Source organism: Oncorhynchus keta, chromosome 12 (assembly GCF_023373465.1).
Source record: "Oncorhynchus keta strain PuntledgeMale-10-30-2019 chromosome 12, Oket_V2, whole genome shotgun sequence".
Taxonomy (NCBI): Eukaryota; Metazoa; Chordata; class Actinopteri; order Salmoniformes; family Salmonidae; genus Oncorhynchus; species Oncorhynchus keta.
In genome coordinates this window covers 31,378,289-31,399,246 of record NC_068432.1, presented here as the reverse complement: position 1 = coordinate 31,399,246, position 20,958 = coordinate 31,378,289, and the positions used below count along the sequence as shown (strand labels likewise).

The 20,958-nt window shown below is 40.2% G+C and overlaps 3 protein-coding genes across 9 annotated transcripts in view; 2 read left to right on the top strand and 1 right to left on the bottom strand.

Annotated features, from left to right (window-relative positions):
- The window catches only part of LOC118391317 (GRB2-associated-binding protein 3-like), a 34,410-nt gene extending 29,172 nt beyond the window's left edge, over positions 1–5,238 (bottom strand). For 2 of the 7 annotated variants that reach the window (XM_052458014.1, XM_052458015.1), the window contains exon 1: positions 4,964–5,238. Coding sequence is in view for 1 of the 7 variants with exons in the window: in XM_035782587.2 (XP_035638480.2) it covers positions 4,964–5,035 (72 nt within the window). In the remaining 6 variants the exon portion in view is untranslated. Of the gene's footprint in view, positions 1–3,807; positions 4,519–4,963 lie in introns of those variants that run through there. The other 5 variants (XM_052458020.1, XM_052458018.1, XM_035782587.2 and 2 more) reach the window with 4 other exon arrangements.
- Positions 1–20,958, top strand: part of LOC127906505 (uncharacterized) — a 140,650-nt gene that overhangs the window by 12,730 nt on the left and 106,962 nt on the right. The gene's annotated exons all lie outside the window — the stretch shown is intronic.
- On the top strand, positions 6,419–20,373 carry smarca1 (SWI/SNF related, matrix associated, actin dependent regulator of chromatin, subfamily a, member 1). Its single transcript, XM_035782585.2, has 24 exons — positions 6,419–6,584; positions 7,413–7,481; positions 7,835–8,001; positions 8,203–8,303; positions 8,787–8,887; positions 9,600–9,779; positions 9,907–10,062; positions 10,196–10,327; positions 10,876–10,944; positions 11,529–11,638; positions 11,774–12,000; positions 12,500–12,621; positions 13,071–13,223; positions 13,439–13,571; positions 13,988–14,133; positions 14,220–14,348; positions 14,652–14,762; positions 15,025–15,138; positions 15,723–15,845; positions 16,009–16,141; positions 16,310–16,428; positions 16,883–17,095; positions 19,355–19,465; positions 19,728–20,373. Exons 1-24 carry the CDS (start codon positions 6,528–6,530, stop codon positions 19,794–19,796), a joined length of 3,045 nt encoding a protein of 1,014 aa, XP_035638478.1. The 5' UTR covers positions 6,419–6,527; the 3' UTR covers positions 19,797–20,373.

The window sequence follows — 20,958 nt, the reverse complement described above, 5'->3', positions numbered from 1 at the left end:
ATGCTAGAAAATAAACTATGCCTACTCTATTGAGAATTATGTTTCAAGTTTATAAATCATAATATTTTTGTTTCCCCGTGATATTCTTTATAACACTATTATAATTAATATGAGAAATTGTCAACACATTACCCATTTACATTTTGTTGTAACCCTTTTTTAAAACATCATGGGCCACTAGCAATGGTAGCTGTGACCTCCCTGTGTTGGAGAATTTAAACTGTCTTGAAGTCGGAATTCTACATACACTTAGGTTGGAGTCATTAAAACTCGTTTTTCAACCACTCCACAAATGTCTTGTTAGCAAATTATAGTTTTGGCAAGTCGGTTAGGACATCTACTTTGTGCATGACACAAGTCATTTTTCCAACAATTGTTTACAGACAGATTATTTCACTTATAATTCACTGTATCACAATTCCAGTGGGTCAGAAGTTAACATACACTAAGATGAGTATGCCTTTAAACAGCTTGGAAAATTCCAGAAAATGATCTCATGGCTTTAGAAACTTCTGATAGGCTAATTGACATAATTTGAGTCAATTGGATGTGTACCTGTGGATGTATTTCAAGGCCTCACCTTCAAACTCAGTGCCCCTTTCCTTGCCATCATTTGAAAATCAAAATAAATCAGCCAAGACTTTTTTGTAGACCTCCACATGTCTGGTTCATCCTTGGGAGCAATTTCCAAATGTCTGAAGGTACCACGTTCATCTGTACAAACAATAGTACGCAAGTATAAATACCATGGGACCACGCAGCCGTCATACCGCTCAGGAAGGAGACACGTTCTGTCTCCTAGAGATGAACGTATTTTGATGCAAAAAGTGCAAATCAATCCCAGAACAACAGCAAAGGACCTTGTGAAGATGCTGGAGGAAACAGGTACAAAAGTATCTATATCCACAGTAAAATGAGTCCTACATTGACATAATCTGAAAGGGTGCTCAGCAAGGAAGAAGCCACTGCTCTAAAACTGCCATAAAAAAGCCAGACCAAGGTTTGCAACTGCACATGGGGACAGAGATCGTACTTTTTGGAGAAATGTCCTCTGGTCTGATGAAACTGTTTGGCCATAATGACCATCGTTGTGTTTGGAGGAAAAAGGGGGAGGCTTGCAAGCTGAAGAACACCATCCCAACCATGAAGTACGGGGGTGCCAGCATCATGTTGTGAGGATGCATGAGGCACTGGTGCACTTCACAAAATAGATGGCTTCATGAGAGAGGAAAATTATGTGGATATATTGAAGTAACATCTCAAGACATCAGTCAGGAAGTTAAAGCTTGGTCGCAAATGGGTCTTCCAAATGGACGATGACCCCAAGCATACTTCCAAAGTTATAGCAAAATGGCTTAAGAACAACAAAGTCAAGGTATTGGAGTGGCCATCACAAAGCCCTGACCTAAATCCTATAGCAAATTTGTGGGCAGAACTGAAAAAGCGTGTGCAAGCAAGGAGGCCTACAAACCTGACTCAGTTACACCAGCTCTGTCAGGAGGAATGGGCCAAAATTCACCCAATTTATTGTGGGAAGCTTGTGGAAGGCTACCCGAAACGCTTGACCCAAGTTAAACAATTTAAAGGCAATGCTACCAAATACTCATTGAGTGTATGTAAACCTCTGACCCACTGGGAATGTGATGAAAGAAAGAAAAGCTGAAATAAATCATTCTCTCTACTATTATTCTGACATTTCACATTCTTAAAATAAAGTGGTGATCCTAAATGACCTAAAACAGGGATTTTTTTACTAGGATTAAATGTCAGGAAATGTGACATACTGAGTTTAAATGTATTTGGCTAACATGTATGTAAACTTTCGACTTCAAATGTAAGCTCTGATTGTCTGATTCTGATCATCAGTGTTTCTAAGAGCTAGCTGTTCTGGGCCTTCACTTGGTGTGTGTAAGGAGCAGGGTTGGGGAGTAACGGATTCCATGTAAAGAATTACAAAAAATGCTGTAACTGTATTCCGTTACGTTACCAGCAAAAATATTGTAATGGGATTACAAATACTTTTGAAAAACCAGATGATTACTTCAAGGATTACTTTTAAATTCAGAAAGGATGTTTCTATGTTTTCTCAATTACATTCTAATCAGCATTTTATGATTTATTTATCCGTTATTTTACCAGGTAAGTTGACTGAGAACACGTTCTCATTTCCAGCAACGACCTGGGGAATAGTTACAGGGGAGAGGAGGGGGATGAATGAGCCAATTGTAAACTGGGGATTATTAGGTGACCGTGATGGTTTGAGGGCCAGATTGGGAATTTAGACTGGACACCGGGGTTAACACTCCTACTCTTACGATAAGTGCCATGGGATCTTTAATGACCTCAGAGAGTAAGGACACCCGTTTAACGTCCCATCCGAAAGACGGCACCCTACACAGCATGGAATGCTCCAGATACTCAACTAGTCTAAAGAAGGCTAGTTTTATTGCTTCTTAAAACAGGACAACAGTTTTCAGCTGTGCTAACATAATTGCAAAAGGGTTTTCTGATGATCAATTAGCCTTTTAAAATTATGAACTTGGATTAGCTAACACATCTTGATATTGGAACACAGGAGTGATGGTTGCTGATAATGGGCCTGTACGCCTATGTAGGTATTCCATTAAAAAACAACTGTTTCCAGCTACAATAGTCATTTACAACATTAACAATGTCTACCATTTATTTCTGATCAATTTTATATTATTTTAATGGACAAAAAAATTGCTTTTCTTTCAAAAACAAGGGCATTTCTAAGTGACCCCAAACTTTTGAACGGTAGTGTATGTATCCCATTGATTCTTGAAGAATTTAACTTATAAATGCCTCATGAGCTTAGTTCAACTAACACGCTCCATTACAGCCCAAAATATAAGTTTGTTTTTCTCCAATGTTTGTAGACATCGCAAAGGTAAACAAGCACTGCTTAGCATCATAACAGGGTTAAAACAATCATTTTGATATCATGAATCCTTGCATCCATAGCTCTGTCTATTAATCTGAGAGTGGTTACATTTCTCTAGGCCAATCCCTCAGCTTTTTACTGAAGCAAAAGTGGGCAGCCATTTTGTTATTGTTTCATCTGTGGATTTGTCCTTTAAACAGATGCATATTATCAAGATATCAAAGTGTCACCAACAAAATGGTAAAAAATAGGCCTATAGCAAATGCAGCATATGGCATTCATTTTTAACATGCAAATAGCACTTTTCAGTAGTGCTCAAAGCATGCCATTCCATGAGGTTAGCAGTTAGGGTTAGGGTTTCAACTCGAATCAATGAGCCCAATAAGTTTTCCATGACAACAAAATCATAAACAACAGGGCTGGCTAATAGGTCTTTAGTTTTGGGGTTATGCTCAGGTAAAACAATTTGGCTAATCTATTCTTCCATATTTCCAAGTCCTATTTTTGAAGATCAAGGGGTATAACATTTATTGGAATGACTGGAATTCTGATAGACTTAGGTTTTTAATGTAAAGATGTAATTAAATTGTATTATTATATGTAGTAGAAAGCGATGGGTTAGAAGAAGTCTACATAACCAACCCATAAAGTAACATTTAACATCCATATATAGCCAGCTATGTAAACTTTAACATTGATTTATCCTGCAAAAGATGTCGTTCAATTGGTAACATATATGTTTGTATTCTTCTAATGTCTCTTAAGGGGAAAGTAATCTAAAAGTAACTGAATGTAATCAGATTACGTTACTGAGTTTGGGTAATCCAACAGTTACATTAATGATTACAATTTTGGATAGGTAACTAGTAACTGTAACGGATTACATTAAGAAAGTAACCTACCCAACCCTGGTAAGGAGTGATGTCCAACGCATGCCCACACACATTGCTATTATGTATGGTTAGTCTGGCTCTTGCAATGGAAAACCATGTCCTTCCTGTTTGTCTGTGTCCTCCACAAAGCCCTTGAACTATTTCCCACCAAATAGTGTCTCTTAATGTGACTCTCCCTCCAGTGAATTACCACTGTCCCCCTTTCTCTGTGCTAGTTTTCAGAAAAGCCCTCGTACTCTCTTCTCTGGAGAGAGGAAGTGCAAACAGCCATCATAAAGCCTGGTCATTTCTGCCTGTCGGGTCATTTTGTATTGCTGGGCAGTGACAGTACTTCCCATGTTTTGCATAACATCCCCAATTTTCACAGAATGAGAGACCAACAGCCTCAACACACATCCCAGAATGGGTAGCCTCCCCCTTTCCTCCTTACACAATAACACTCTCACATGACCCCTACAGAAACACTGCAGATTTCCATGCAAGGCACTTGTCCCATTTCACTTCTTGTCAAACACGCTCATCCAGACATGTTAGCATTAGAGTATACTGCACTTGAATATTTAATGAAAGGCAACCCCAAATTCTGAAATTCTTAACAAAGGTCAAAATGGTAAACATAATGGTTTCTAAGCAGTTTGTATGTTTAAAATTCATTTGCGTTTGCTGAGGGGCATCAACATTTTATTTTCACAGTGCATTGATGATGCACATCAGCCTGAACAGTATGTCATACAGTATGTTATTAATGGCCACTACTATAAAAATGAGGAGGAAGACACAGGTGAGGTTGCATGAAAACACTATTTACAAAAAGGCATTTAATGGTCATGATTCTACATGCCTCTGCAAGCTTCATTTGGGAAAATAAACCAACAGTATCTTGTGAACTAACGGCATTGCAGTGCAGTTGTGTTGATGGCTGAGAATCACACACACACACACACACACACACACACACACACACACACACACACACACACACACACACACACACACACACACACACACACACACACACACACACACACACACACACACACACACACACACACACACACACACACACACACTGCTCTGCAGCAGGAACTAGTACTACTACTGCTTGGGTAAAATGTATCACAATAGCACAGATCCAGCCACCTGCACAGCCTGATCTTCTACTCACATATCTCTTTAGTTTCTTCTCAGGGGGGGATTTGATGAGCCAGCCGGTGCAGACCACATCCCCTGCACTCATCTTGACTGCAGAGGGAATCCGGCGTGTTTTCTATAATAATTGTCTTCAAGCACTGCTGGCTGCTGCTGCTGTGAAACTGAGAGCAGCACCACGCGAATCCTGCGTTCTTGTATACAGCCTACAGCCATACCAAAAAGAGGAAGTCAAGCCATTGATCACACTGACAGACAAGGGAGAGGGAGAGAGAGAGAGAGGGAGAGAGAGAGAGAGAGAGAGAGAGAGAAAGGGGGTGGTGTCTGTATGCTTGAGTCTGTAGATGTGTGTGGGTCTGACAGAGTGAGTGAGAGAGAGAGAGAGAGATCAAGATAGAGAGAGAGAGAGGAACATGTATGTGAATTTGTAAATGTGTGTGCATCATTAAAACCTAGAGCCAGCTGTCACATAAACCATCCCAATGTTCTTTGTCTTAGTCAGAATAACGGTATGCACCAAAATAACAACCTTGTGCAAGTTAAATACACTAATAGAGAAAACACATAACACACTGGGGATGCATTTAAATTGTACAAAAACCTATATATAGTGGCTTTGAAACCTAAAACGCTTTGTACAGTAGGCTAGTTGTAGGGGGAAATGAAGAAACTAGAGCATAAATGTATTGATAAAGGTTCATTTTGCAAAGAGATATCTTGCTGTAATTTAGAATCCCCCCCCCTCCCCCAAGGCCATGTGATTTACGGCTGAAAAATATTGTTTTGAAAATATATAAATTAAATGGTCTAGCTTGCCTAGCTTGCCTACGGCTGGTGAACGAGCGTTATAAATGCTTGTCCCTGATCGCCATCTTGTGGTAGATATGCAGCAGGCCTCCTTTCAACAAATGAAATACACCCCTTGATTTAGAAGAATATGGCTTATAAACTGTAATGAAGTTTTACAATAACAACCAGAGAAAGAAAGAAAAGCAGGTCCTTTTACTTAATTGTTTATGTTTTTGTTACCATAGGATTGCTTACTTATGAACAAATACATGTTTTGTCATACCTGTCAGCATTCAGGGATCACACCACCAAGTTTATAAATTACATTTGAATGCAGATTGGCTGACAGCCGTGGTATATCAGACGTTGTACTACGGGTATGACAAAGCATGTATTTTTACTGCTCTAATTACGTTGATAACGAGTTTATAATGGCAATAAGTCATCTCTGGGGTTTGTGGTACATGGCCAATATACCATGGCTAAGGGCTGTATTTATGCACTCTGGGTTGCATCGTGCATAAGAACAGCCCTTAGCCGTGGTATATTGGCCATGTACCCCCCCATGCCTAATTGCTGAAATGAAACAGGGCTACCAATATAATTTCGAACGTTCTAGGGGCGTACATGGTGTTATCGCGGTATTTCAATGCTATATACTCGCGAGATATTATGAAGGGGGCGTATGCTGACAATGTACAGTCTATCTAATGACGTAGCAAGCCTTTTTGCCATGTATAACTTACACAGTCTGGTCTAAAATAACTCATGATAAAAACCGAGTCCACAGAATGTCAGATGAAGAGATTCCTTCAACTTCCAGAGAGCCTGTACCCGAAGAAGAAGAGGTGAGCATTTAAAAGCAGACATCTTCTTTTCCAGAAATATGAGATACACTGTACTGTTAGGTTGCTAGAAGTTTGCAGTTTTGTTCAATTGGGGGGAACATGGCGGGAAGGAGGCTTGCACATCTGCATAGCTCTCTGACAGATGTTCGGTAGCTACCAGGTCAGACGCTGGGCTGGCCAGCAAACATAACAATGGGTTTCGTCGTGCAATTCATAGACATTTAGCCAATATTCCCGTAGACTTCTATAAATGCTGCCAATTTGTAACCAGTGTGACAAGCTTCGTAGTCCCAGACCGAGCCTCTGACTGTATAGTAGTAGCTTGTTGTGTATCTCACTCAGCCCTGGCAGCACAACACACGCAGCACGAGCAGCCTCAAGCAAATCAGCTGTCAATTTCAACACTGGCTGTTGTGCTTTGGGGACTGTCGAGTTGGCTATAGCTAGCTACAGTAGCTATGTAATATGTTTTATGAAGAGTAGCCTAACATTAAAGGTGAAGCTAAATGCTTGAACTTCAGAAGGCATAACTTTTTGCACATTTTATAATACATTTTGAGCATACAATATGTGAACGTGCACAAAATTGATTGCACAAGCGTCACATGAAGCCAACTTGCAACCAAAGCCATAATCATTCAACATGTAGAATAATTTTGCATTAATTCAGAGGAAATTATATACAATACACAACAAATCCCTTAATAAGGCCCACTGAAATAGAACATTTAATTGTTTTAAATTGCACATTACATTGATTGAATGTTACCAAATCATAAATATGTACAGTACGTTGAGGATGTAATAAAGTAGTCTACTGTGTTTCAGCTGAAGCCACCTCTGAAGGCTGTGCCCAAGGCGGAGGGGGAGTTAGATCCAGAGTATGAGGAGAAAAGGGTGAGATAAATTGCTTTCTCACAAACATTCTTTATAGATTTCTAAATAGGATTCATTTGCGATTTTAAGATGCATTTGCAAGACATATTACTCTAGGGATTATCACGTCACACAAGAGTAGTCACATCTTGGTTGAATTCTATGCCAGATATTTGATATGTTTATTTTTCATCATTTATTTTTCTCCAACTTTTGCAATGGGCTCCCCACTGTGGTAAATGTTTGGAATTGCAGTGTATAGGGAAAGTGAATGGCAAAATGACAGTTTAGCATAACATTGATCTCATATCCTTACTAGTAAAACAGAACCTGTTGGTTTAACTTTTTATTTTCTCCCTGTCTTTTAATCATAGAAAACAGATAGAGCAAACCGGTTTGAGTTTCTGCTCAAGCAAACAGAACTCTTTGCCCACTTCATCCAGCCTGCATCTCAGAAGTCTCCTACTTCACCCCTGAAAGTGAAACCTGGACGACCTCGCGTTAAACAGGATGAGAAACTAAATCTCCTCTCTGTTGGAGAGTATGTGACTGCTGACTTGTTTTAAGAGTACTGACATTATTTGTATGTTTTTGAATTGACAGGTCTGTTATTTTAAATAAACAAGCTATTTTGGTCAATAAACCATTAAATAATAAACAATACAATCTGTTTACCATTGTACCAATACCAGATATCATTATTTTTTACCAACTATTTGTCTGCCTCCTGTGTTTTTTACAGTAACCGCCACCGACGCACAGAACAGGAAGAAGATGAAGAGTTGTTATCTGAGAGCAGGAAGGCAGCTAATGTCTTGGTTCGCTTTGAAGAGTCCCCATCCTGTATGATGTTTTCATATAGCTTAAATGCTAATGTTAACGCTCTCTGTGTAAATGAACAGTAGCAGGTGTAACTCAGTATTGTATTCTATCAGGTCTATACCTATAATCCTAATTAGCTCCCATTTGAGAATAGCTGACGATGGATACGAATATAATTTCCTTTTTTTTCATTAACCTTTTACCGCAGTGGGCTAAATCAGGGTTATACAGAGTGATTCTTGGTAGTCTTAAACAAATCTTCTTTGATACAAAAATATACACCTCACACACATTGATGGTTGTGGGTATCATGTCAGATATAGAGTTGAAATGTATTCCATTTTGAATTTGCATCCCAATATTACACTTTATATACTTCACAGAAGACTGAAATATAACAAAACTGTTTGACATAGAAACACCGGATCTTCATTGTATTTTTAGAGGGCGCTTTTGGTCATTGACTGCAGGAAGGGGCTACAGACAACCTATTTTATTTTCCAGATGTGAAAAATGGAGAGCTGAGAGATTATCAAGTCAGAGGTCTCAACTGGATGATCTCCCTTTATGAAAATGGCATTAATGGAATTCTGGCTGACGAAATGGTAACAACTGTACCTTAAACATGCAATTAACAATAGTTTATGTTTAAGTGCCAGAGCCTTATATTGAGATAAATATGTATATTATATCTATATCCAAATGTAAGTAAGTGCCACTAGTTGTGAGTCAAGCTGTGTATGACAGGTTGTTTATTTAAGCAATAAGGCCCGAGGGGGTGTGATATATGGCCAATATACCACGACTAAGGGAGATGCAATGCTGAGTGCTGGATACTGCCCTGGTATATTGACCATATATCACAAACCCCTGAGGTGCCTTATTGCTATTTTAAACTGGTTACCAATGTAATTAGAAGACTAAAAATAAATGTTTTGTCATACCTGTGATATATGGTCTGATATACCTCGGCTGTCAGCCAAATCAGCATTCAGGGCTCGAACCACCCACTTTTTAATTAAGCAATAAGGCACGATGGGGTGTGGTATATGGCCAATATACCACGGCTAAGGGCTGTTCTTAAGCACGACGAAACGAGGAGGGACTGGATACAGCCCTTAGTCGTGGTATATTGGCCATATACCACAAACCCCTGGGGTGCCTTATTGCTATTATAAACTGGTTACCAACGTAATTAGATCAGTAAAATTAAATGTTTTGTCATACCCGTGGTATACAATCTGATTTAACACGGCTGTCAGCCAATCAGCATTCAGGACTCGAACTACCTACTTTATAATTGTGTGTTGACAACAGGGCTTAGGGAAGACCCTCCAAACCATTGCATTGCTGGGATACCTGAAGCACTACAGGAACATTCCAGGCCCCCACATGGTTCTGGTTCCCAAATCAACGCTACACAACTGGATGAATGAGTTCAAACGCTGGGTACCAACCCTGAAGGCTGTCTGTCTTATTGGGGACAAGGATGCAAGAGTATGTCCTGTTTTTTTCTCTTGATTGACACTGATTGAAAATGTGTCCTCTTATAAAGCATTATCAAGTGGGTAGCTAACCAAGACCACAGATGACTCCTTTGACAAATGTTCTCCTTATTGGCTAGGCGGCGTTCATCCGCGATGTCATGATGCCAGGGGAATGGGATGTTTGTGTCACATCCTATGAGATGGTCATCAGAGAAAAATCGGTCTTCAAGAAGTTCAACTGGAGATACCTTGTCATCGACGAAGCTCACAGGATAAAAAATGAGAAGTCCAAGGTATGTACTCGAATTAAAATAATTGTGGTCTGAACCAAGCTTTTCTTTCTACTTTTCAATTAATTAAACTCTGGCCAATACGTTTTTTTTTAATGATATTTATGTAATCTTAACATCTGTCCGGTGTTGTCAGCTCTCAGAGATTGTCCGTGAGTTCAAAACCACCAACCGTCTCCTCCTGACTGGAACACCTCTGCAGAACAATCTCCATGAGCTGTGGTCACTCCTCAACTTCCTGCTGCCTGATGTCTTCAACTCTGCCAATGTGAGTGCTACCTCTGTCTGTTCTCTCCATGTATTTCTCTAGTAGGGATATTCCTCTCCTTTAGATGAATGTGACTGGAATGCTAAATGGAGGAAGAAAATAAAACCATATCGCTCCAGGCAAAATGAACTGCATTATTTTGTTATTTTGTGTCAAAAGACCCTCCAGCAGTAACTTAATGTTTTTTGTTGTTCCATTTTATACCACCTAGTTTCAATGAGCATCTGTCAATCACGGAAGTCCTCAGCCCCACCTGACATGCTTCTTGTCTTTCCATGATGTGTCAGAGAGGGAAAGGTAGCCCCGAGCACAGGCCTCCCCCTCAGGCACTGCTCTGTTCTGTTGTCAGTTCCTCCAAGTTTGTCTGGGATCCTTCACCCCCACAAGCTGTAGCTTATCATATGTATCCTGTCCTTTCTCTAACACATTCCCCTCTGCAAATGAAGCCAAAGCAGAATCATCTTTACTCTCTCAAAATTATATTTTGCACTTTAATGGAAAATCTTTACTTGTTGAAAACAAAAGGAAAATGTTCCTTATATTCTCAGGACTTTGATTCTTGGTTTGACACCAACAACTGTCTGGGGGACCAGAAGCTGGTGGAGCGTCTGCATGCGGTAAGCTGTGTTTCACATTTCCATTACTCTCAAAGATTACTGCAGAATTCTCCTTATCTATTATTCTGTTGTGTTAAGAGATGGATAATAAAATGTATTTAGTTAGAAAAGTATTTGCCTTGTTAGTGTGCTGTTTGTTATCGAGCCCGACCAATTATATCGGTTCACTGATATTATCATCCGATATTGGCCTTTTAAACGCTATATCGCTATCAGCTGATAATTCCACTGATAACCGATATTCAATAAATAGGATGAAAAAAGGGAATGTCGTGCTGATCTGAGCACTTCTCATGATGTCATTATTTAACATTTGAAGCATATTTGTTGAACAATTGCTCTTTTGGATGGCAATTTATTAGAAATCAGAGTAAGGAAATGAAATTTTGCTTCTGTGAAACAGTATATTGGCAGATAAATCGGTATCGGTAAGTTTTAACCCCCCAAAAATCGGAATCGGTATTGGACCCAAATAAACATATATGTCAGGCTCTAGTAGGTGCTTAGGCCTTTCCTTCTTGTGTAATAGGCTGTTTGTTCAGGTGCTGAGGCCTTTCCTTGTGTATAACGTGATGTTTGTTCAGGTGCTAAGGCCTTTCCTTCTGCGTCGGATAAAAGCTGAAGTGGAGAAAAACCTGCCTCCCAAAAAAGAGGTGAAGATTTACCTCGGACTGAGTAAGATGCAGCGAGAATGGTATGTTTTTGGTTCAAATACTTTGTCCTTCCCAGTGTTGCCCATAGCTTGTGTTGGTTCAACATTTCTACTAATTAAATTCTTTCCAAAATAATTTCAAATGAAAAAAGGTTTTGTTGTTCTATTTTTGTTTAGGTACACACGAATTCTGATGAAAGACATTGACATCCTCAATTCTTCTGGAAAAACAGACAAGATGCGTCTGTTGAATATCTTGATGCAACTGCGGAAGTGCTGCAACCACCCATACCTGTTTGATGGGGCCGAGCCCGGGCCCCCCTACACTACCGACAGTCACTTGGTCACCAACAGTGGAAAGATGGTGGCCCTGGATAAACTGCTGCCCAAAGTCCAGGAACAAGGTGATACAGCCATCATTCAAGGATTTTACTGTAGTTTATCCCATTGATGTATACTGTAGTTTATCCCATCTTCATGTATATTTGATGTGTTTATCTCAAAGAGATCTGTGGTTGTCACTACATTTGCAGTTGTAACAGACGTTGCAATAGGTTATCTATGCAAACTCTGATAAATGGAAGAACATAATGGTCTTTAAAAGGCAAGGACAACCTCAGAGGACGCAGGCTCAAAAGATTGCGTACTGTTGAAGGATATCAGGATTCACATGTAGAATTTATCATTTTCTTGCAAAGTTTTCTTGATGAGAAAGGTTCATTTGACTCTCAAATCAGCCATGCTCATTTAGAATGAGATGAATCAAACCTTCCTGCCATGCAAGAAACCCTATGAATAATTTTCTCTCTTTGGAGATTGCATTTGAGCTATGTGACCTGATAGTGTATGTATGCTGTTCTGTTCTCTAATGGAATGACTATGTTTTGTCTCATTGGTTGCCAGGGTCTAGAGTCCTCATCTTCAGCCAGATGACCAGGGTCCTTGATATCCTTGAGGACTACTGCATGTGGAGAGGTTATGAGTACTGCCGTCTAGATGGAAACACTCCACACGAAGCCAGACAGGTACGGAGCATGACTTCAGCTGATGAGGCCTCATTGGCCACAACACAGGCTCCCATGGAAACCATAAGGAGCTATAGTGGAACAGTATCAAATCATGGACTTTAGTTTAAGCCACTACTTTGTCTACCGTGCTCGTACTGACCCTGCTTGTAAAAATGTTTGCTCTAATGTGTAAAGTGTCTACTTCAACTACATAAAAACTGATATTTTAGACATTGTCTGCCTAATGTTTTATGGCACAGGTGTCAAACTCATTCCACGGAGGGCCGAGTGTCTGCGGGTTTTCGCTCCTCCCTTGTACTTGATTGATTAAATAAGGTCTCTAATGAGTAAGGAACTCCCCTCACCTGGTTGTCTAGGTCTTAATTATGATGAAAAAATTAAACCTGCAGACACTAGGCCCACCATGGAATGAGTTTGACACCCCTGCTTTATGGCTGTGATTCTAGGATGCCATAGAGGCCTACAATGCTGAAAACAGCAGCAAGTTCATTTTCATGTTGAGCACCAGAGCTGGAGGTCTGGGCATTAACCTGGCAACTGCAGATGTCGTCATCCTGTATGACTCTGACTGGAACCCTCAAGTGGACCTGCAAGCAATGGTGAGAAACATTTCATTTGTGGCTTCCTTGGAAATGTACATCTATATATTAAGTGTTTGGAAAAGTAAGTATTAGTCATTTAGTGTGAAATTCTATGTCATGCATACAAAAATACTCAAAATAATCAATGTTGATTTATAAAACTGGCTTGTATTTCAAAGAAATAGACACCTCATCAACTGAGGCAATCGGTGTGTTTGTTTTTGCCTCTCTAGGACAGGGCTCATAGGATTGGTCAGAAGAAACCAGTGCGTGTGTTCCGCCTCATCACTGATAATACAGTCGAAGAGAGGATTGTAGAAAGAGCTGAGATGAAGTTGAGGCTAGACTCCATAGTTATACAACAAGGTATTCAGCATGTTTTTGATTCCAACTTCATGGTTTGTCATTACATGTTAAGCAATGGTCTTTGGGACAGGTAAGACAGACAGACCTTGGTTAGGCTTGGGACAAAATTATACCAAATGCATGCATGTATGCAGATCACACAAGGTTGATGGCACCTTAACTGGGGAGGACAGGCTTGTGGTAAATGCCTGGAGCGGAGTTTGTGAAATGGTATCAAATACAGCAAACGCATGGTTTCCATTCGCTCCATTCCAGCCATTATTATGAACCGTCCTCCCCTCAGTATCCTCCTGTGATACAGATACTAGTATCAGTTTACAGAAGGATCTAGACCCTGAGACATGAATGTAAGAGGCTGCTGCAGGGTACATTCAGTCCCACACCCCAACTACTTCTCACATCTTTCAACTTTCCAGGGAGGCTGATGGAGCAGTCTAACAAACTGGGGAAAGATGAGATGCTGCAGATGATCAGGCATGGGGCAACTCACGTCTTCGCCTCCAAAGACAATGAGCTCACAGATGAAGACATCAACACTATCTTAGAGAGGGGGGCAAAGAAGGTGAGTGAGGGAACAGCACATAGTGTTTGGTTGACAGACTGGCTGTTTGGTTCTCTGTGCTGACCTGTCCTTTTGACCTGTCCTAGACGGCTGAGATGAACGAGCGCATGGAGTCTCTGGGAGAGAGCTCCCTCAGGAACTTCACGGTGGACACAGGAGGAGCAGAGACCAGCCTCTACAACTTTGAAGGGGAGGACTACAGAGAGAAGCAAAAGGTATCACATTACTACATGCTTTGTCATGGCTCTTGACCTGTTAATAGCATCAAAGAGACGCTTGAGATGATACTGTACTTAGATTAACTCGTTCCCTTGTGCCTCAGGTTTAATTTCATTTCAGTTATTGAACTTTGTGAATACTGTGTGACAGAGGTAGATAGGACGTACAGAGTATGCTATTCATAGATGCTTATGACATAAACTTTATGAAACCACCATAACCATAAAATGAGGTGTGCATCATATACCATATACTGACTTGATTCCCCTTGTGAGTCATGACCTGGCCTTGTTTTGTAGCTGAGTATGATGGAATGGATTGAGCCTCCTAAAAGAGAGAGGAAAGCCAACTATGCGGTGGATGCCTACTTCAGAGAAGCCCTGCGTGTCAGTGAACCTCGAGCCCCCAAGGTAACGCCCACTCACAGATTAAGCACACAGAAACTTCAAGGGCTGCCGCCTTGCTTTGTATCCCTGCTTATAAACAACATGCTTATTCAAGGGCTGCCCCCTTGTTCATGGGTGAGTTGCTAGTCTGTAGTCAATCCTTCGTCTTGTTTCCCCATTCTTCCAAATAATGATGGCCAGTCAGGTCAGAAAGATGTCCATGGAAGTGGCGTACATGTTAATCTTGCTCACCAGAACATGATTAATAATGATGAATGTATTTCAGGCCCCACGTCCCCCCAAACAGCCCAACATCCAGGACTTCCAGTTCTTTCCTCCTCGCCTGTTTGAGCTGCTGGAGATGGAGATCCTTTATTACAGGAAGACTATAGGCTACAAGGTAAGAGAGCTGTAGTTAAGTTTGTTGTCTGATAGATAAAGTGTGCATATGTTATCTTATGTACAGTAGCTTTAAGCTTGGCCGTTTATAGTAATGTATTTTTGTTTCCACGTCTTGCTGGTTCTATTTTACTGAAACAATTTACAAAGTTCAATATTTAAAAAACAACATTTGGAAATCTGTTGGTTTGGGCTTTCACACAGCCAACATGTTACACATGGGAGTCGTGGATAGAGTCCATAGAAGTGTGTCTCAACTCTGACATTTGTGAGCAGCATCCCAAGTGCTTCGCTGTGCCGAGGCTCTCACTGCCAGGGCAGGCTGCTGAACTGAGACAGATTGGAGCTTGTGCTCCTCCATGGTGCCAGAACCACAGAACACACACACACATTCCCCCTATGCCACCTGATCCCAGGGTACATCTGTTCAGTTAGTCTGGTTCCCCAACAGGCCTGTCTATCGCTTCACCCAGCCTTAGCAGTCTCTTGCCTCGTAGCGAGAGACGGTGCCGTTCAGTGTTATGTCTCATTGGAGCTGTCTCTAATAGGAGCTGTGTGTCTGTTCTCTCCCCTGTGCCGCTGCAGGTCCCCAGGAGCCCTGACATCCCCAACGCTGCCCAGGTGCAGAAGGAGGAGCAGAGGAAGATTGACGAGGCGGGGCCCCTCAGTCCCGAGGAGACTGAGGAGAAGGAGAAACTTCTCACACAGGTACTGCAGGGTGCTAGGCGAGACACAACTTTCGAGATTCCTGCATAAATTATTTTAGTAAGTAAGATCCCTATTTGTTTGTCACAAAAAGTGCCACGTTATTGGACATGCTAAAGCTTTTATCTAAGCAAGTGCTGTGTTTGTGGTGAATGTTGTTTCACAGGGGTTCACAAGTTGGAACAAGCGAGATTTCAATCAGTTCATTAAAGCCAATGAGAAATACGGCCGTGATGACATCGACAGCATTGCTCGGGATGTCGAGGGGAAAAACCCTGAGGAAGTCATTGAATATTCTGGTAAAATACCGGTCCTCATCAGAATCATCCTCATATTTATTCCATTATAATTGTGTTTCCTTTAGACACATTCTTGTATCTGTTTTAAATAACCATGGTTATTACAGATTATAACTTTTTTATGCGCCACACGAGTCCTTTCACACATGTTCTTGTTTTATTTTCAAGCCATTTTCTGGGAGCGGTGCAATGAACTCCAGGATATTGAAAAAATCATGGCTCAGATCGAGCGTGGCGAGGCCCGTATCCAGAGGAGGATCAGCATTAAGAAGGCGCTGGATGCAAAGGTCAACTACTGTACTTTTTACTCATTTCTATTGGGCACGAAAACATCTGAAACACAACCAAAACAAACAGCCACAATTTGTAGAGTCACAAGCTTGATGTAGTCATTGCATACTATGAATATGGGAACAAATATTTAACTTTTACTACTTTAATACAGATGTAAGTGAATTAGTCCCAATACCTTTACTCCCCTAAAATGGAGGGACTATGTACAAAAAGTGCTGTAATTTGGATGGAAATACCCTCAAATTAATGCTGACAGTATACTGAAGTATAGAGCCAAAAAAATGCTTCACTGTCCCAATAATTACGGAGGGCACTGTATTTCCTATGGTAGATACTCTGGAAATTACATATTTAAATTTACTACTATGAACCTTTATTTGAGTATGCTCCAAGATGACTTCTTATTTTCAAATTGACTAAATGGAAATGTTGTTTTGATCGTTTCAGATTGCGAGATACAAGGCCCCATTCCATCAGTTGAGGATTCAGTATGGCACCAATAAAGGGAAGAACTACACGGAGGAGGAGGACAGGTTCCTGATCTGTATGCTCCACAAGATGGGCTTTGACAAGGAGAATGTTTATGAAGAACTCCGACAGTGTGTCCGGAATGCTCCCCAGTTCAGATTCGACTGGTTCATCAAGTCCCGAACTGCCATGGTACAATATGTCTTGAACAGTTTGACTATCTATGTTACAGAAGTCTTGGGTGAGCAAACATGGGGACACTTACAGTATTTGAGATGACACCTGGGCTGCCTCTGGGATAGTTCATGAACCCAGTTATAGTGTCTTAAGCCCTAGTGCTAACGTGCACCTTTTGTCTTGATCATCATTATACCAGCTTTTAAAATCTTTTGACATGTAGCACCATTGACTTATGGCATCTGTAATTTTTTAACAAATTATATTATTTCAAATAGTATGTCAAATAATTTGCATACATGGAGGCGCCAGCTAATCTGGTCACAATGCGGATACAGTGGACGGATAAGAGACACATTTTAGTACAATGTGTTGACACGACAAACCTTGATCAGATAGTGATCGGATCATATTAATCAGATCAGGAAACGTACATGTTAGTGCAAGGTGTAAATGAGGCTTTGGTGTCCTCCTTCGCTGTCTCTGGACCATCATAAAAACTTGTTTTATTACTTTTATTATAGACTTTGCAGTGAGTTCAGAGACAATCTTGTTAGCTTTCCTCTCACATGATCTATAATAGGTATGGTTGAATATAGAATTGTATTTGTTTCAATGTGGCCCTTATTTACAAGTTGAGATGGATGGGAATTCATGGGAGGAAAGACTATTGTTCAGGTTCACGCATACATAGACACTTCCTTGCAAACAATAATGAGACGTTAGGACGTCCCCAGGACATCACAAAATGGTCAGCTGAAGTAATCAGGACGTTGTGTCATGGTCCCCTGGAGGTTTTTGTCTAGTTCCCGGTTTTTCCCGGGGACGTTGCCTGATTGTTGCAAAGAACCCCCCCCAAAAAAATATTAATAAGTACACCACTTGTTACTGTTGCCAAGCCTATCAAGGCCCTGATTGGTGAACCACTGATACAGTCTCAGCTCTTTGTCTTTTAGCAATGCTAGGGACACCCATACATAAACAGTGCTTTTAACTTACATATTAGACATGCATGATTACATTATGTATATTCATTCATACAATAATTATTATTTAACATGTCCTCACCTGGGCTTTGAACTGACAACCTCTTGGTTCACAGCATTCTACTCTGCCTGCTCCGCCATGTCAGTATCAATGACTGGTTTCACTTTGACTTCCAAGTAAATCTCAGCTCTGTTAAAAATACACTGAAGAAAAACTATTATATTTATCATAGGGATTCAGGAGTAACATAAAAACAGAATAATATGCCCCACCAACATCAGACTACTGTATACTGAAAATCTCAACTCAAATCACCGAAATAAGCCAGTGAAATCAATGAAAGAATAGTCAGATTAACTGATAACTAAAATAGCTGTCTCATGCGAAATGCAGAGATTTATTATAGGTAATGAATGTGTAGGGGACTTCTGAAATTCTCCCGACTTTGTGGCGCAGCAGGAAGATCAGCATACCCCAAATCCAGAGGTTGAGAGTTCAAATCCTAGGTGGGGTCATATTGAAAAGTTACTAGTGATCATGTCAAATGTAATCATATTCTTGTTGATTGAAGATTTTTTACACAATTGTAGCTGAACAGCGTCCCACTTACCTTAAAACCCACATACCATCATCACGTAACAAAAACCTCCAGAGGGCCTGGACACAACGTCCCATGAATGTCTAGGGAACCTTAAGAGGACGATGACACAACATCCCAAGAATGTCCTAAAAATGTTCTCTGGGACATCCCCGGGACAAAACAGAACTAGGCAAAACCTCCAGGGAACCGTGACACAATGTCCCAAGAACGTTCAGGTGACCTTCAGGAGACCATAACACAATGTCCCAAGAACATCTTAAAAATATCTCTGGGTCAAACCGGGAACTATAGAATGGTCCCCCAGAGCATGGTCCCTTGGGAACATCACGTAATGTTCTTAGAATGTGCTCGGAACGTAAGTGGGATAACGTCATGCTGAAACCCTTAAGGGACCAAATGGGAACATTGACAATGTCCTCAGGACGTACCCTGTTTGCTAGGTTACCTCTCTGGGTTTATTTATCATTACTTTGTGTTTTTGACAAAGTGGTATGTTATATGAACTGTTTTGGTTATTAAAATGTCAATATTATGAACAAAATCTGTAATAACCACACAAGGAGAATAATGAATAAATATTAAAAAGTAGTTTGCTTCAAACAGACTGGCTAACCGAGAGGAACATCAGACATCCATTGTAGTATCGTTTTGTTTTCTCTACAAACAGTTTCCTCTTCTTCCCCCAGGAACTTCAGCGACGTTGTAACACTCTCATCTCCCTCATCGAAAAAGAAAATATGGAGATTGAGGAAAAGGAACGTGCTGAAAAGAAGAAAAGGACCACAAAAAGCCAGATGGTAATTGATCTTACTGTTTCAAAACAATCATATACAGATTTGAAGGTACAAAATGGGTTTAACCATAAACACACAACCAGTGGTTTTGTTTTTGGGATAAACATTTTGTGGGAAGAAAATGACATTGGCTAATCATCTTGAGGATTCCAAACCATGTTACCATGAAAAATGTGTCAATACTCGTGTTAGAATATGAATATTTCAGTGATTACATACATTGTAACATTTACAAGTAGACATGTCATTGATTTGATTCTGTCAGGCTCACAAAAGGAAGGCAGATGCGTCATCAGAAGCCACAGGACGTAAAGAGAAGAAAGCCAGAGCCTGAAGACGTCATTGAACTAATGCAGCTCCCATCAGGCCCAATCCTAACTTGAAAGATAAGTAATTCGGTAATTTGATTTATGCACACAGATCTCAAATTAGGATTCGGCCCATCATGAACAAACAGCATTAATCACCCACACAAAAAAATACAAACACAACATTCAATAGCTGTAGTAATTTCTGTGGAAGTGAGTGGTTTCTCATTTTTAAGACATTTTGTATTGCTGTTTTTGCAAGTGTTTGATGCACTTTTCAACTCAACATGCTATATACGTATGTACGGATTTGTTTTGATTGTTGTCTCATGTCTTGTGTAATTGGTGGTGAAATAACGATGGCTGTTGTTTAAGCTATGTGTTTGACACTTTGTTATTATGCTTCATTAAGTGGTTCCCCTTATGCACTTTATATAACCTATTGCTTTGCACATGTCCTAAGCTCTTTTTATACTGAGTTTAATTTAATCTATCCTTTTTAAGCTGTGTTGGTATTTGAACAAAAAGTGATTGTTGTATTTCGCTTTTCCTGTTGTATTTTCTTACGTGTGAGTTCACTTATTAAACAAAATCCAACCTTAATTATATAGTAGTTGACATTTTTTGCATGTAACTATTTTGATATGTCTCACAAAATCCTCCTACATTATATTAAAATCACTAAACTAATGTAAAGGACGCTGTGAACCCAACAGTAACAGATAGTATTAGAAAAGCACTACCTAGTACCAACTTACTGTATGTTGTATTTGGCACTGACTGTGATAACACGTTGGACCCCCATTTTTGTAGCCATAAAATGTGTATAGTTCCCCTTTTTAACAAGTTCTAGAGCATTAATAATCTTCACTGAGCAATGAGGTTGAATTTAAGCTGCTCGTGTGTTATTGGGAGGAACTCTTCGTGCCTCCATGGCCCAATTCTTAATAAGGATGAAGTTACACTGTATGGCCACATGGGGGCATTTTAACGCTGTCCTAGAATAAAAGGTGGTGTTAAAGCAGTGGACTAGTCTGAGAGTAAGCTATATTCATTGTGTCATTTAAATAACCTGTTAAGAAACCCCTTATATTGCAAACCACCCTGCAGTCATGTTGATCTTCGCCTTGAACCAACTCAACTCGTTTTTTAAATTTGTATTATTGTTTTCAAAAAGCACACACATAC

What these genes read in the sequence shown, in the direction of transcription:
- smarca1 (XM_035782585.2), top strand. Translation starts at nt 6,528, where the DNA reads ATGTCAGATGAAGAGATTCCTTCAACTTCCAGAGAGCCTGTACCCGAA. An exon ending in AGAAGGCGCTGGATGCAAAG is followed by an intron (nt 16,429 to 16,882) that starts GTCAACTACTGT and finishes TGATCGTTTCAG; the next exon opens with ATTGCGAGATACAAGGCCCC. An exon ending in TCAAGTCCCGAACTGCCATG is followed by an intron (nt 17,096 to 19,354) that starts GTACAATATGTC and finishes TTCTTCCCCCAG; the next exon opens with GAACTTCAGCGACGTTGTAA.